At 40.7% G+C, this 13,886-nt stretch overlaps 1 protein-coding gene across 1 annotated transcript; it reads left to right on the top strand.

Moving 5' to 3' along the window:
- The first annotated feature begins 6,313 nt into the window (after positions 1-6,313).
- RSPH1 (radial spoke head component 1) lies at positions 6,314-13,013 on the top strand. The gene is made up of 9 exons (XM_064702920.1): positions 6,314-6,387; positions 6,715-6,828; positions 6,933-7,038; positions 8,072-8,162; positions 8,398-8,533; positions 8,828-8,899; positions 10,364-10,532; positions 10,952-11,047; positions 12,808-13,013. Exons 1-9 carry the CDS (start codon positions 6,331-6,333, stop codon positions 12,828-12,830), a joined length of 864 nt encoding a protein of 287 aa, XP_064558990.1. The 5' UTR covers positions 6,314-6,330; the 3' UTR covers positions 12,831-13,013.
- Positions 13,014-13,886: the final 873 nt, after the last annotated feature.

Here is a 13,886-nt window from a genome sequence, read left to right as displayed (position 1 = left end):
CCCTTATTTCTACTCTTAGATTTCCTGGAGAACTGGGTGGAAGTGCAAGATATGGCTACAGAAACAATTGCTGAGGAGTGAACAGAGTGAATTAAGCAGGTAGGCTTCTGCAGATTTCCTTTCTCCTTGCTTGCAGACTTGGTAGTTAGATAAGAAGGGAGCACTGAGGCATATTATAGCAGAAATCAAATACCAGAACCATGGTAAAATAGAAAGCAAACCAGAACAGAGCTTGCACTAAAGCAATTGTCTTGCAAGTCATGAATAAGAAGAGGATGTTGGAAGGTATTTGAGCTGACAGGAATGAGGAGGCAGCAAATTAGTCCCATCTACCTCAATCATTTCATTATTGTCTATTGAATTAATTCTGAATTATCAGATTAGGACTTCGGGGGTATAGACAAAAGGATTGGGCTGCTTGAGCTTTATGTCATTACAAGGTCTGCCTGAATAAAGAAGCTTAGGCTTGGGGTTTTATTTAATGAAAAAGAAAAACCAAACCAACAACTAAAAACACTTCCACAGAAAAATAGAGAAAATTGTAATATTGTAATAGTGGTACTGCTTTATTCCTATACTGACCATAAGATTTTTTTTTTTTTTATCTCATGAGTGCCAACTGCTTTCTTGGTATCACTAATAATGTTGACTGTTGTCAAAGTCATGACAAAAGACATCAGCCACAATTTCCTAAATGGAACCACAGGGACCTCTGTATGTCCCCACTGCACTTTAGAGAAAAGGGAGACCCCTTAGGTAAAAGGAAAAACCTGACAATTTTCCTAGATGTCTGAAGAATGGAATGCAGGCTGTGCTACAAATTGAACAGTGAGGTCAGAGAAATGGGAGGCAGGATGTAAATACAACAGAACACTTTCCCTTGGATAATCTGCAGGAGGGAAATAAAAGGTCATATTTAGCCAAGAGACAAAAAAAGTATTATCTGTATTTCAAGAATGGCTTTCACACAAACTTAGGTTTTTGAATTGTCCTGCCTTCAGGATATGCAATGTTAATTGTACTTGGAGTAGGCATTTGTAAACTGAGTGGCTAGAAAGGTCATTTGCTTGTTCTTCTGACTTAGTTATGAGCACAGAAAGAGGCTATCTTTACTTGGCATACACACAGAGTAAGCAGATTTCATTTTGCCTGTAAAGAGCTTACAAAGGGTTGTGTGGAGAGAAGTTCCCATTTTGCAAAGATTTTGACATTTCAGAATCTTGCTTAATTCTCAATTGGATAACAAAAGCCAGTATATGGAACTTGGTGACAGTAAATTCCAATTTGTCCACTGTTTATTCCCATTATCTCAGAAAATATTGAAAGTGTGCCTGATGATATTGCAGAATATTAAAAATACCTGAAATGTATATTCTCAAAAAAGAACTCCCCTTAGGATATTATTTCAATTCCCTAATCCCACATTTTTCCTCCAAAAAGGCTGTTGAAAACAATCTGGTTTATATTTAAATGTCAGGAAGAATAGATCTCATTTCATTAAGTTTTTCCTGACAGCTCCTGTTGACACTTTGCTAATATCTGTTACCAGCCATAAACACTTTTATAAGGAGAAAGTGTGACAGTGTTCACAGGGGTCCGAGGATGAGGGAAGAGACAAGGACCTGACTCCATGTTTCAGAAGGCTGATTTATTATTTTATTATATACATTATATTAAAACTATACTAAAAAAATAGAAGAAAGGATATCATCAGACAGCTAGCTAAGAATAGAATAGGAAAGAATGATAACAAAGGCTCTGTCTCGGACTCTCTGTCTGAGCCAGCTGGGCTATGATTGGCCATTAATTAGAAATATCTAATATGGGCCAATCAAAGATTCACCTGTTGCATTCCACAGCAGCAGATAATCAATGTTTACATTTTGTTCCTGAGGCCTCAGCTTCTCAGGAGGAAATACCCTAAAGAAGGGATTTTTCATAAAGGATGTCTGCAACAAGAAAGGTGGAAATTACTGTCTTCTAAGAGGGGAAAAAATATTTCCTTGCAGATTTTTGTTCTTTAAAGTCTTGTCAAAAGACATAATCCTGCTCAGGTCTGCTCTACCAAAAGCAATGAAGGATCACCTGCATCTCTAACTGAGCCCAGAACAAAACTCGAACTGAGTTCAGTGCCAAGGACTGGGCCCTCCCAGAGTCACCAACTCTGTCAGGAATGGCTGAGTGATGTGAGAAGTGAGGAAATCAACCTGTGAATCAGGCAAATTATCTCCACTCATCCTGTTAATTTTGGTGGCAGAGGATGAAAAGGCAGCTCCCAGAGCCCCACTGCTGGCAGGGTGGAGAAGAGCTGGCTCAGGAGGCACTGCCCCTGGAAGGAGGATGCATGGTCGGACAGGGACAGAGATCAGTGAGCTCCTGAAGGCAGGAATTCCTAAATGCACTGAGTGGGAATTTCTGAGGGCAGGAATTCCCAAGTGCACTGAGTGGGAATGAAGCAGCATCCTGCCTTTAGCATCCTGCCTTTAGCACATGTGTGTGTGCACCCTGCTGTATTTTTATCACCCCTTTGAAGCAGGACACTGATTGAAACACAGAGGTCAACAAATAGTCCTGTGGTTGTGAATGTTCATTGTGTGTTTTCAGAGCTTGGTCAGTGCTGGAGGGAAGTGTTCAGGTTGTTTCACAGGCCTGGCACAGCAGCATTTTCCCTGCAAAATCCCTGAACTGCAAAAGTGTCCCCCTCCTAAGAGAGAGTAAAGTCCAAGGAGAAACAAGAACATAACTGGCCTTAAAAGTGTTTTTTGGCCATTTCTCTCTGCAGAAGAACTGAAAAATCAAAAGAGGAGCTTAAAATCAAAGTGAGGACCTGCAAGGCAGGATAAAAGGACATCCAGGGCTGTCCTCACCCACAGGAAACACCTTCTGACATCTTCATTCCAGCAGCCTTTTCCTTCCCTCTGTTGTTGTCTTTCTCTGTTTTTAAGCACCTCTGGCATCAATGCCTTTGGGTTCTAGTGCAGCTCTGGCTCCCTGTGGGGCTCCTGTCAAACTCAAGCCAGGAGCTTCCTCAGGGTCACTCAGAGCTGTGGCAGCTTCTGCTGTCCCTGCCAGGGTGCCTGGCAGTGCTGGCAGCTCAGCCAGCAGCAAGGGCAGAGCAGGTGATCAGCACAAATTACCCTCTCGGGACTTGGGACAAATGAAATTTGTATACAAGACCAGCAGGACCTTAGGAATACTGGTCCTTTGAGAGAAAAGGGAAAAGAACAGGAAGGATGACAGCAGACCTCCTTCCAACAGTGACATACCTGGAGCTCAACTTTAATCTGACATTGAAATGCATCCAAATTCAACTAGAAGACAAGAAACTACAAAATAAATCCTTCTTGACATTAATTATATATAAGCTGTAGCTGTCCTCACAAGACAGTTTCTAGGTATAGAAAACTTTAAATTATGCCTCCCTCATTTAAGTAAAATGATCCTGTTGTAAAAGTATTTATTCTATCTGTCACTTCTGGGTGCTGAGCAGCTTAACTTCTATAAAGAAAGAGTTCTTAGCTGCTTCTCAAGAAAACTGAGCTGCTTCAGAACCCTTTTCCTTCTTCAGAGCTCTGAAACAATAAGCAAGAGCAGTTAATGATCATTATTAGTGGTCATCCAGGGGAGTGGCTCTGATGTCTTGTCACTGGTGTCTTGTCACTGCTTCCTGTTTGTGTCACAGCTGTTCCCTGAGCCACGTCACCTTCCAGGGCAAAAGACACGTCTGGTTATTTTTGTCCTCGAGTTTAGCAGGCAGCACCTCCCTATGCATTCCAAACATTAATTCCCTTGTCACTCTGAGCCTCAGTGTCTGCTTAGAATTAATTTGCCATGACACACCAAGCCAGCACTTTTATAATTAGAGACATTACCTTAGCATAGCCAAAAGAATTTAAGCCAATCTTAGGTGCAAGGGAGAAACAGAGGCATCACCAAGGTGTGCACTCGTGTCAGCTCTGCAGGAGGTGAGCAGAGCATATTCTGCAATTGCTTATTAACAGTACATTATGCAAATTAGGCTTCCCTAGTCAAATGCTGGGAGTGTGCAGGAAAGAGAAATAAGCATACAGTTTGGAGTCAATAAATGTATAATGCTCTGCCAGCTAACAAAATTTCATTTCAGCATTCTTAACTGCTTCAAAGGCAAAGTGCTCTCAAATGAGTAACTGATGTTAGCTCAGAAGCTGGAAGGGTTCCTGTGAACACAGAGGTATTTAGCAATAGTTTCTTCCTTTTTCGTCTTTACCCAAATGAAGTAAAAAGAGACTTGCCACAGAAGTGATACCTTATTACTATTAATATATTATTTAAATATTGGCTATTTAGATTCCTGCCTATGGAAGGAAGAAACTCACCTGATTATGGTGTATCTTTGTATAATGATGACCCTGTTTTTCTTCTGGTTTGGGTGGTGGAGCTTTGATTTAGGGCATAAGGTGACCTCCACCCATTTTCCAGCCACTTGCCAACCCTGTCTACCTCAGAATCATCACCTGCTCTGCCCAGGGCCTCTCTAGCTCACTGCTTTTCACCGAGCATATCCTTGCCTGGCTCCTCTTCTGAATCATTAAATTACTTTGCAAAGTGATGGTGAGGTGATTTGCCTGACTCCTGTGCGATAGAAAACAAAAAGTAGACTGGTATTTCTGAACATCAATAAACCCGCCCAAAAATGAAAGAATCTACATGGAGGAATGGGTTTAAAATCTAAAATGTTTTTTCAGGCCAGACCAGCTGAACTACTGGGAGGTCTCAGAAGGCTGAGGAGGTCTCAGGTCACATCCCAGATGTCACCAGTTTAAACACACAGAAGGCACTGGCTGGAAAAAGCTGAGGGGAAGGGGCAGAGGGTTGGAGTGACCTCAGGAGATCACCCAGTCCATTCCTGCCGAGGCAGGGTCACCCAGAGCAGTGACACAAAGCACATCCAGGGGGGTCTGGAATGTCTCCAGAGAGGGAACTCTATCCTCCCTGGGCAGCTGTTCCAGAGCTATGTCACCCTCCATGTAAATAAATTCTTCCCCATGTTGAGGTAGAATTTCTTGTGTTTTATTTCATGGCAGCTGCTCCTCATCCTGATGCTGGGAACTGAACAAAGTCTGACACTGTTTTAAAAGGAGTCTGGGCAGCAGTGGGGGGAAATATTGAGATCTTTAATTTGTGAAACAAATGAAGTTGATGGGCAAACTCTGGGTGATGTCCATGTGTTAGAAAATCCAATTCAGAGTTTAGGGCTTGACATAGTTTTTGCTCGCAGACCTGGAGGAGGAAGTTAGCAGAGCCTGACAGGGAAATTTATTGTTGACAACTGAATAGAGTTTATAAACCACATTACATAAAGCAGAAATGCCCTATCTGGGAAAAGGATAATAAAAAAACTGAAAAACACAGACTAATTAGCATGAGAAGCGAGAAATCAATAACAAATAGAAGACAGAATGCTAATTAATGAAGAAAACTCTGTGAATTGTAAGCTAATTAAATTAATCTCTTTGCTGAAATGTATAAATAGATAAGCTTTTTTGATGGCTGACATGCATGTTGCGGGGAGCCATCCTTATGTTCCTTCAACGCCGAATCACAAATGTGAAAAATGCCAATCACTTGTTTTTTAAATTTTAAAGGTTTAATAGTAACAAAATGGTTATAAAAATAGTAATACGATTAGAGTAATAACAATTTGGACAAATTGAATTAGGACAATATGAGACAATAAAGACAAAGAGTTATGGACATCCGGGTACCTTTTTCTGGGCAGCATGAGCCCGAAAAAGGACACACATTAACAAAGGATTAACCCTTAAAAGCAATAGCCTGTTGCATATTCATACTCTTCATACATGATGCATAAATTCCATTCAAACACAGGATTCTGCCTGGTCATCAACTTCTTCCTCTGAGTCCTGACAGTGCCTTCGAGGCGGGAAGCAGTTTGTTTCTTCTGATAATGGAGCAATAAATTCTTTTTCTGTGAAAGATTCAGGTGTCCTGTGGCTGCTATCTCGCTGCGAGTCCTTTCTTTAAAGAAAAGTATCCTACATAGCATAGTTCCTATTTTAACATTTTTTATAGCCTAAAACTATATTTAACACACTACTTAAGAGAACTAATACAGCATTACTTTCTAACACAACACATACAATATCCATTTTAATATTTGCGAAAAGCCAGTCATAAAATACATGCATTTTCCACAGCGAATGCCGCCTTTCCAGGAAGCAGATCGGAGGGTTTATTTGTATTTCCCGGCGCTCGGGTCGGGGTGCCCGGGCAGGCCCCGCTGAGGGGCCGCGCTCGCTCCGTTGTCACAGCGACGGCGACGCCGCGGCCATGTCGGACCTGGGCTCCGAGGACGCCGAGTCCGGGGAGGCCGAGAAAGACATCGGGGTCCGCGGGGCCCGGGGGGAGCGGGGAAGGGAAGGGGAAAGGGAAAGGAAAGGGAAATGAAAGGGAAGGGAAAGGAACAGCCCCGCTCAGTGCCCGCCGGGCCGGGCAGCGTTGCCGAGGGCAGCCCCGCGCATGGCTGTGCCACCTCCCGGCTTCTAACGCGGGTCTGGAACAGCGCGCCCGCGCTCTGCAGCTCTGTGCCGAGAAGCCTGGGGGTGCCGGGGTCTGGAGCCGGGCTGGAGCAGCTTTCCTCAGACACCTGTGTCCCTCTGATGGGTTGGATTGTGGCGGCCCCAGCCCTTTAACCCTTTCCCTCCCGTTTGGCAGGAGTACGAGGGCGATCGCGATGGCGAAGGGCGGCGGCACGGGCTCGGCAAGGCGCGGCTGCCCAATGGTGACACCTACGAGGGGCAGTACGAGCACGGTCTGAGGAGTGGGCATGTAAGGCACCGAGCCTGGCTGTGGCTCTGCTCCTGCAGCTGGGTTCTGTATTGAAACAAGGGGGAGAAATGATGGCTGTTTCATCTGTGCCAAATGTGTTTCAGGGGACATACAGGTTTAAAAACGGTGCTCTCTACACTGGGGACTACCTTGAGAACAAAAAGCATGGTAAAGGTGTCTTTTTTTATCCAGATGGATCGAAATATGCAGGTAAAGCAATGAACACAATTGGAAGGAATTCTGTAGCCAAAAGGACACATTCCCCCCTCACTCCTCCTCCCCCCACAAATAAAAAGAAAGAGTGAATTTGAGAATATCTTATTTTAAGTAGATACAAGATATTTTCCAAGATATATTGCTACAAAATATTTTCTTATTATTACCTTTTTAGTAACAGTTCTGAGAAGCTTGGGGTTTATTTATGGGGATTTATGTTAGGACATTTATTAGGTCTATCATTAAAAGAATAGGTTTAATAGAGATGAATAGGTTTAATAGGTTCTTAATAGAGCCCTTATTTAGGGATTGGGACGCCTCAAGTTTGACTAAGTAATGCAAGTTAGAGTTCCCCTGCTTGCTGGAGGGTACCTGAAACAATCAGAATTTATCAGTTAAGTTTCAAAGGACAATATTTCCCTCCTAATTTCTAAGCTAGGGAAGAAAAGACATTCACATTGTGAGGACTCAAAGCTGAGAGCAAAAAGAGCAGCCCAGTCTTGCCTTGCAGGAACATATACTCTGAGTTGTTTGGTTTTTTCATTTTTTAAAAATTTATTTTAAGTTTGATTAGAAGAATAATTAAGATAGAAACCATTCTTCTGAATAGATGTGCCCCAATACTGACAGGACAACTTCAATAAATGAGACAAATTAAAGTCTCTCCTCTTTAAATTCATGTGGAAATGTCACATTATCTAATGCAACTGTAATACATTTCCCAATTCAAAAATAGGATTGGGTTGTTATGTGTTCATAATGGTAATAGAGAGTGATAATGAAGGCAGGTAATTATGGGAAAATGGAAAGAGAGGTCAGGCAGCAGCATAAATACATGTGGAGAGGAACAGACTGATGAAAAAATAGCAGGGGACTCTAGAGTAAGGAGTGGTGCAAGGAATAGTGAGGGATCCCAGGAGTGCCATAGCTTTCTTTTCCTTCTCTAATACTTATATAATAATGTTACAAACTGGCCATAGTGAAATAAACCAGCTCTCACACTGCTTTTATCCTTTTGTCCTTGAAGGAGACTGGGTGCATGACCAGAGACAGGGCTATGGAGAATATCTGTATGCAAATGGAGACACCTATACTGGAGAATGGGCGAACAACAAGAGGTTTGTTTCCTTCTCACAAGGATGTTTCAGGTCACCCAATGGCATTAAAATACCAGCATCATTTTCAGAGCATGCTTGACTGCAGCAGATGAGGTCCAGGGGTGACCTTGGCAATTTAGTCCAGCTCAAGTAGTTTCAGCTGCTTAATGAATACAGTTTTAATGCCTTAATTATAACAACAGCCTAAATTCTTAATATTCACTGGTATAAAACAAAATTATTATTTTCTCCCTAGGCATGGGCAAGGCACATATGTCTATAAAGAGACAGGATCTAAGTATGTTGGTTGTTGGGTAAATGGAATCCAGAATGGACCAGCTGAACTTATCCACCTAAACCACAGATTTAAGGGCAGGTTTCTCAATGGAAAGGTAAGTATGCTTTCTATTCTGAACAGTTAGCATGGAATTGCCTTAAAATGACCTATTTCCACTTAAAATAAGAAGTTAGGCTTCTGATCTTTTGTAGTATTTCATGTACCATTAGTGTAACACATGAAACTGAATTATTCTATAAACACAATGCCAAGTTTCTTTGCAACATTGCTTTCCAACTGTAGTGTTACTGACTATTGTATAGAATTTGTAGTAAAGGATATTTTACATTTCTGTGCTTAGAATGGATTAGCTGTTCGGTTCTCCTGATGTTTTTGTGTTTTTATGCAGCCTTTAGGTCGTGGCAAATTCATCTTTGATATTGGATGTGAGCAGCATGGTGAATACATACAACCAGTGCAGGTAAAAGAAACAGTGCAAGAGCACTCAGTAAATCACATCTGTTGTTGAGGAATATATAAAATGCCTTTCAGACAGTGATGTGAAAGTAGATCATTTGGGTCAAAAAGGGTGGAAACTCATGCATTCTTAAGAGCTAAATGAGGTTTCATTTTGCTTTTTTTTAATGTTTCCTACTGTGTAAGCTTTGAAAAGTACAAGGTGTGATTTTGCACTGCTTGCAGACATGAATCCTTTCTGCTTAAAAAGAATCAGGACATTTTCAAAACATTTGAAGCTTCAAATCACAGAGGAATATAGATATTTTTGTATACACATTTAGCCTCTATTGCATTTTCTTCTCAACACCAGAAAACAATGAGCAATATTTTTTGTGTTTCCGAACTGCTTGGTGCTTTGCCTACAAATGGTAATTTCCAGCAGGATCATGTTTGGGAAATATGTCCTATTGTTGTTCTGGTCATGTTGGGAACTTAATATCCACAGCTTCTAATAATTGTAGGAAGTGGTTGGGATCAAAGTCTGTTTTCCCTTCTTTATTCATGAATGTTTTGAAACATATCTGTTTGATATGGTGCAAAAATAGCTACAGAAGTAGGAAATATATTTTAACATAACTGATTTTTTAAAAAATTGCCACAGTTTAGCTTAGAGTTTGCTACCTCTGTTGTCTGACACATTAGTTCCTGTTACACACTCTGAAAACTCTTGTGATGCAGCAATCATTCTGAGGGATAAAATAATAATTATCAAAATCCTATCAATTGTGATAGAGATTTGCAAAGCTTGGAGACTGTTTTGCTTTTTTTCTGGCTGAAAGCAAGAGATCCTCAAATTAAGTATCAGATTCATGGGAGTATCCAGAGTAATGTGTATTTCCTTAGTTCAGCTGGGAATTCTTAGATGAGTTTTTAAAGCAGGGGACAGTGCTGTCACTAAAGTAAGATTAAATTTTGCCCTTCTGCTTTAGTTGAAGTAATAACAGAACAAGGCCCATTAAAAAAAAAGAGAAGAAATTACCTAATAATACAGACAGTGATTCAATTATTGACTCCTTCATATTTGTAGGAAAAACATGATTTTTTTAAATTTTAAAAATATTTTCACATTTCAAAGCCATAAACTCTGTGCACAACCTTCCTCCTTCCTAGATCCTTTCAAATGTCTTCCCTAGGCAAAGATTGAGGTAGAAATAGCTGGTTTTTCATTCTGTTTCTGTGTGAGACAGACAGTGCAGCATCTACCAGACAGAGCATCAGGTAGCAATCATCATTAACAGCCAACTGATTTCATCAGGGTTCAAGAACTTGGTAGTTCTTGTCCAAGATTTGCAGCTGCTGAAGTTGCTCCACCTGTAAATACTTTCATTGCCATTTTGATCCCAGATAAGGAAGTTTTATCCTTATACCCATCATCTTGGTTACTGTCTGTAGGATGAGATCCTGGATTTCATGAATTCTCTTCTAGGAAAAAGAGGAGGAAGATGAGGATGAACCACCTTTACCTCTTGAACCAATTTGGAAAGTATCAGAAATTACCAAATTAACACCCTGGTCTCCTGATGATGAGGAGCTGCTAGTCCCCAAGGAAGCTGAAGGTGGAGAAGCTGAAGAGGGGGAAATTCCATCAGCTCTAGGTTTGTTCTGGAAACATCTGGAAACTCCATGTTTTGACTATGGTGACCATTGTTTTAGGGGTTTAATATCAAGTGATGTGAAAAGGTTTTTGTGTTTTGTTTTGTTTTTCCTGTGATTTTCCATGTATTGAATATTTGGAACTTCCAAGTCCATTCATAAACTGCACAAGATGTATGTATGTATTTTATTTCACATAGCATGAGATACAACTGTCTTGGGAAGCCTGTGAGTTATTTGACTCTATATCATGGCTTATTATACAAATTTGGTTATAAACAGAGAAGATTTTGTGGGATTTCTCATGTGAACAACAACTGCAGCCTTCAGTAGGACTTAGGAGCTATTACATGGAAACAAAGGCTGAATGCAAATTTGTAAAATTGGTTTTCTTTGGTATTTCTAATTTGTTATATTTCAGATGCTGAGGAGGGTGGGGATCACCCAGAAGGTGATGCAGGAGAGGAAGGTGAGGAAAAGAGAGAGGAAGAAGTAAATCAAGATGAGGAGGATCAAGGTGAGAAATGGGGCTCATTTGCTCATTCTTTAATTAGCAGTCAGGGTTTGAAATTGTGGATGTCAATCAGCTGAAGCCAAGCTGCTGTTAGGAGACCATGGGAATCTCTGCCTTTCACAAGGAGGGCAGTCCTCTGGAGAAGTAAACTATGAGAAGTTAAATTCATATGCTGCAACAGAACAAATTAAAAGTGACGCTTCTGTGCGTATACACTTGACAGCACTTGCAGGGCTGAATTTGTAAGAGATTAAATTTCCCAACTGTGTTTTTTTTAACAAAAATGAGACAAAGTATGTCAGATCCTGAGAAGTTTAGGAGTCTTGAGCACTTCATTTTTCTCTCATGAATTCAACTGTGTATCCTTAATTCTCCCAAGTGTAGTTCAAAAGCAGGCAAAACAAATATGAAGAAAGAAATTTTTGGTGTTGTTATACATTCTGGTTTGAATAGTCTTTGTTTGGTTTGTTTTTCTACAAACCAAGGAGATTTGAAATTCAGATGCTAAGGTTTTCTTCCAGGCAGTTCAAAAACCTGTTTTAAATACACAGTTACAAGCAGCAACAGGGATGCGTCATGTTTACTTATACTTGGCTTATAAGCCTCCAACCAATTGTGTTCTTTGTATTTATTCTTAAAATATACAAGCTTACCTGATATGAAAATATCAGATAAATTTATCTATTTGTAATCAGTCCATTTTACAATAAACAATAAATCCAAGCCAACCACTGTCTTCATGGATTAGAAAATACCTTAAACCATATGGAAATGCCTGGAGGTATACACTAAAAATTTAGGTCATGTCTTGTAGTTTTCAGTTTATTTGCTTTTTATTTTCTGAACTCCAGCTCTGAAGGTGCTCTCCAGCTTCAGGGCAGAACAGGCAGCTGGCTGACCTGGTGTGTGGGACTGACATCTTACAGGGTCCCTGGGCTTGGGTCAAATCCATCAGAAATCTCAGGAGGTTATAGCTCTGCTTTGGATTTGGCAAAGGTGCATTGAGTCTGGTTTGTCTCAAAGACCCTTGGACTCAAATAACCATTTGGACGGAACTTGATTCTAATGAATTTTCTGGCCCACCACAACAAAGCAGTTCTGGTTTTCCCAGTGGCTTTTCTCGGGTGTTTTTGAGAACAAATGAGCCCAGGTGTCTGTCAGATATGGCACAGAGGCAGATGCCAATGCTTGAAAATACAGCAAAGTGATAGATTCAAAGTTCCCTCCAACTCTTTATTTCCAAAATCAAGGAGTTGGATGATTTTCAACATTTTTCAGCATAGCTCTCCATACATAATTAATGAGGCAACATATTGTTCTCCTTGTCTTTAGGTTTAGCAAGATTAAGTTATAGGAAGAGGGAATGATTTGAAGCAAATATGCATCCTGTGAAGAGCAGATACAACAAAATCTGTTTTCTTTGCAGCCTGGTATTCCCTGCCCCTTTACTATCATTCTTTTTCCACACGGAAATTCCCTCTTTTTTTGTTCTGCATTCTTTATGATATCATCTAACCAGGAGGCATTTTTGGCTGTTCAGTTACATGTGGGCTGGCTGGCAGTCGGTGTGGGTGTACTGAGTCTGTCTGCCAGCTGACAATGTAAACAACTTCATTTGAACTGCTGGCATTGAAAGGCAGTGGGTAAGGAGGACTGAGGTGGACAGCAGAGTTCTAGAGTTATGTTTTAGATTACTGGGATTACTTTCCAGTGTTTTATAATAAAATGCATCTCTATGCCCTGTCTTTCCTTCTACTCCACAGAAATTACTGATTTTGGAGGATGAACCAGAGGAATCAGAGGATTTGGGTATAACTAAAGGAAAGGACCCAAAATTTGAAATTTTAAAGTAGATGATTTGGTTTGGTAAGCCTGCAATATTTTTGTTTGTAAAAGGTTGTGTTAAGATGTTTTGAATAAACATTTCTACGTGTTTTGAATAAACATTTCTGTCAGTGTTCTGTCTGGAATGTGTATCTTTGGACCTTTTATACTCTCAGATTCTCACAGCAACTTCCTTTATTCCATGTAGCCAGTAATGAGGTGTGAAATCCAGTGTGGAATTATTCTGGATTCATGAAGGCATGAAGCTGTGTCCTCACAACTTACTCTTCTACTCCTGGTGGTTGCTGTCTTTCTTGAACCCTGCCTCTGGGTACAGAGACCTGGGGGTCTTGCTGGTGAAGACAAAGGCAGCACTGGACTTCCCAGCTCTCTCCATTTTCCTTGTCACTAGGGCACAATTCCAGGCCTATGTTTTCCATGTTGATTTTGCTGTTGTCCTTGCATCTGTAGAAGCTCTTCTTGTTGCCCTAAATCTTCCCTTGCCAGTTGGAACTCCAACTGGATTTTTTTATCCTAACACACTGGTGCAATGTTTTTAAATTCTTCCTCTTTAGGCTGGTTTTCCTTTTGCTTTCTGTATACTACTTGTTTAGTTTTGTTAGATTTGATTTTGGTGTATTGCAACTCAGTCCCAAGATCCTTCTTTACCATGTGCCTTCCTTAAGCTGTTTCAAAGATATTGAAACAGCTGATCAGGGTGAGGGGGTGGCTCTGTAACAAATTCCTGGCACTGTGCGACATCATCATAATCATCATCAGTGATCGACGAGCTCTTAGCAAAAATGATGTCCATATACAGAATAGTTTCATGCCTTCAAGCAGCTTCTTCACGTGGAGAAAAACTCTCCACCAAATTTTACCTCTCTGTCTTTATTAATGAGCCCTTCATTCATTGGAGAGCTCTGGTTATGTGAGCTGTCCCACTGTGTTTCAGTTTTCCCAAGGATGTCACTGTTCTGCATCTGAAGCAGTTCCTAGTTCCTCTTTTTCCCAGTTT

This window comes from Zonotrichia leucophrys, chromosome 1 (genome assembly GCF_028769735.1).
Source record: "Zonotrichia leucophrys gambelii isolate GWCS_2022_RI chromosome 1, RI_Zleu_2.0, whole genome shotgun sequence".
Taxonomy (NCBI): Eukaryota; Metazoa; Chordata; class Aves; order Passeriformes; family Passerellidae; genus Zonotrichia; species Zonotrichia leucophrys.
Note: the sequence above shows the minus strand (reverse complement) of the source record. Positions and strands in the feature narration are given on the sequence as shown.

What these genes read in the sequence shown, in the direction of transcription:
- RSPH1 (XM_064702920.1), top strand. Translation starts at nt 6,331, where the DNA reads ATGTCGGACCTGGGCTCCGAGGACGCCGAGTCCGGGGAGGCCGAGAAA. An exon ending in AGGCCGAGAAAGACATCGGG is followed by an intron (nt 6,388 to 6,714) that starts GTCCGCGGGGCC and finishes CCCGTTTGGCAG; the next exon opens with GAGTACGAGGGCGATCGCGA. An exon ending in TCAAGATGAGGAGGATCAAG is followed by an intron (nt 11,048 to 12,807) that starts GTGAGAAATGGG and finishes TCTACTCCACAG; the next exon opens with AAATTACTGATTTTGGAGGA.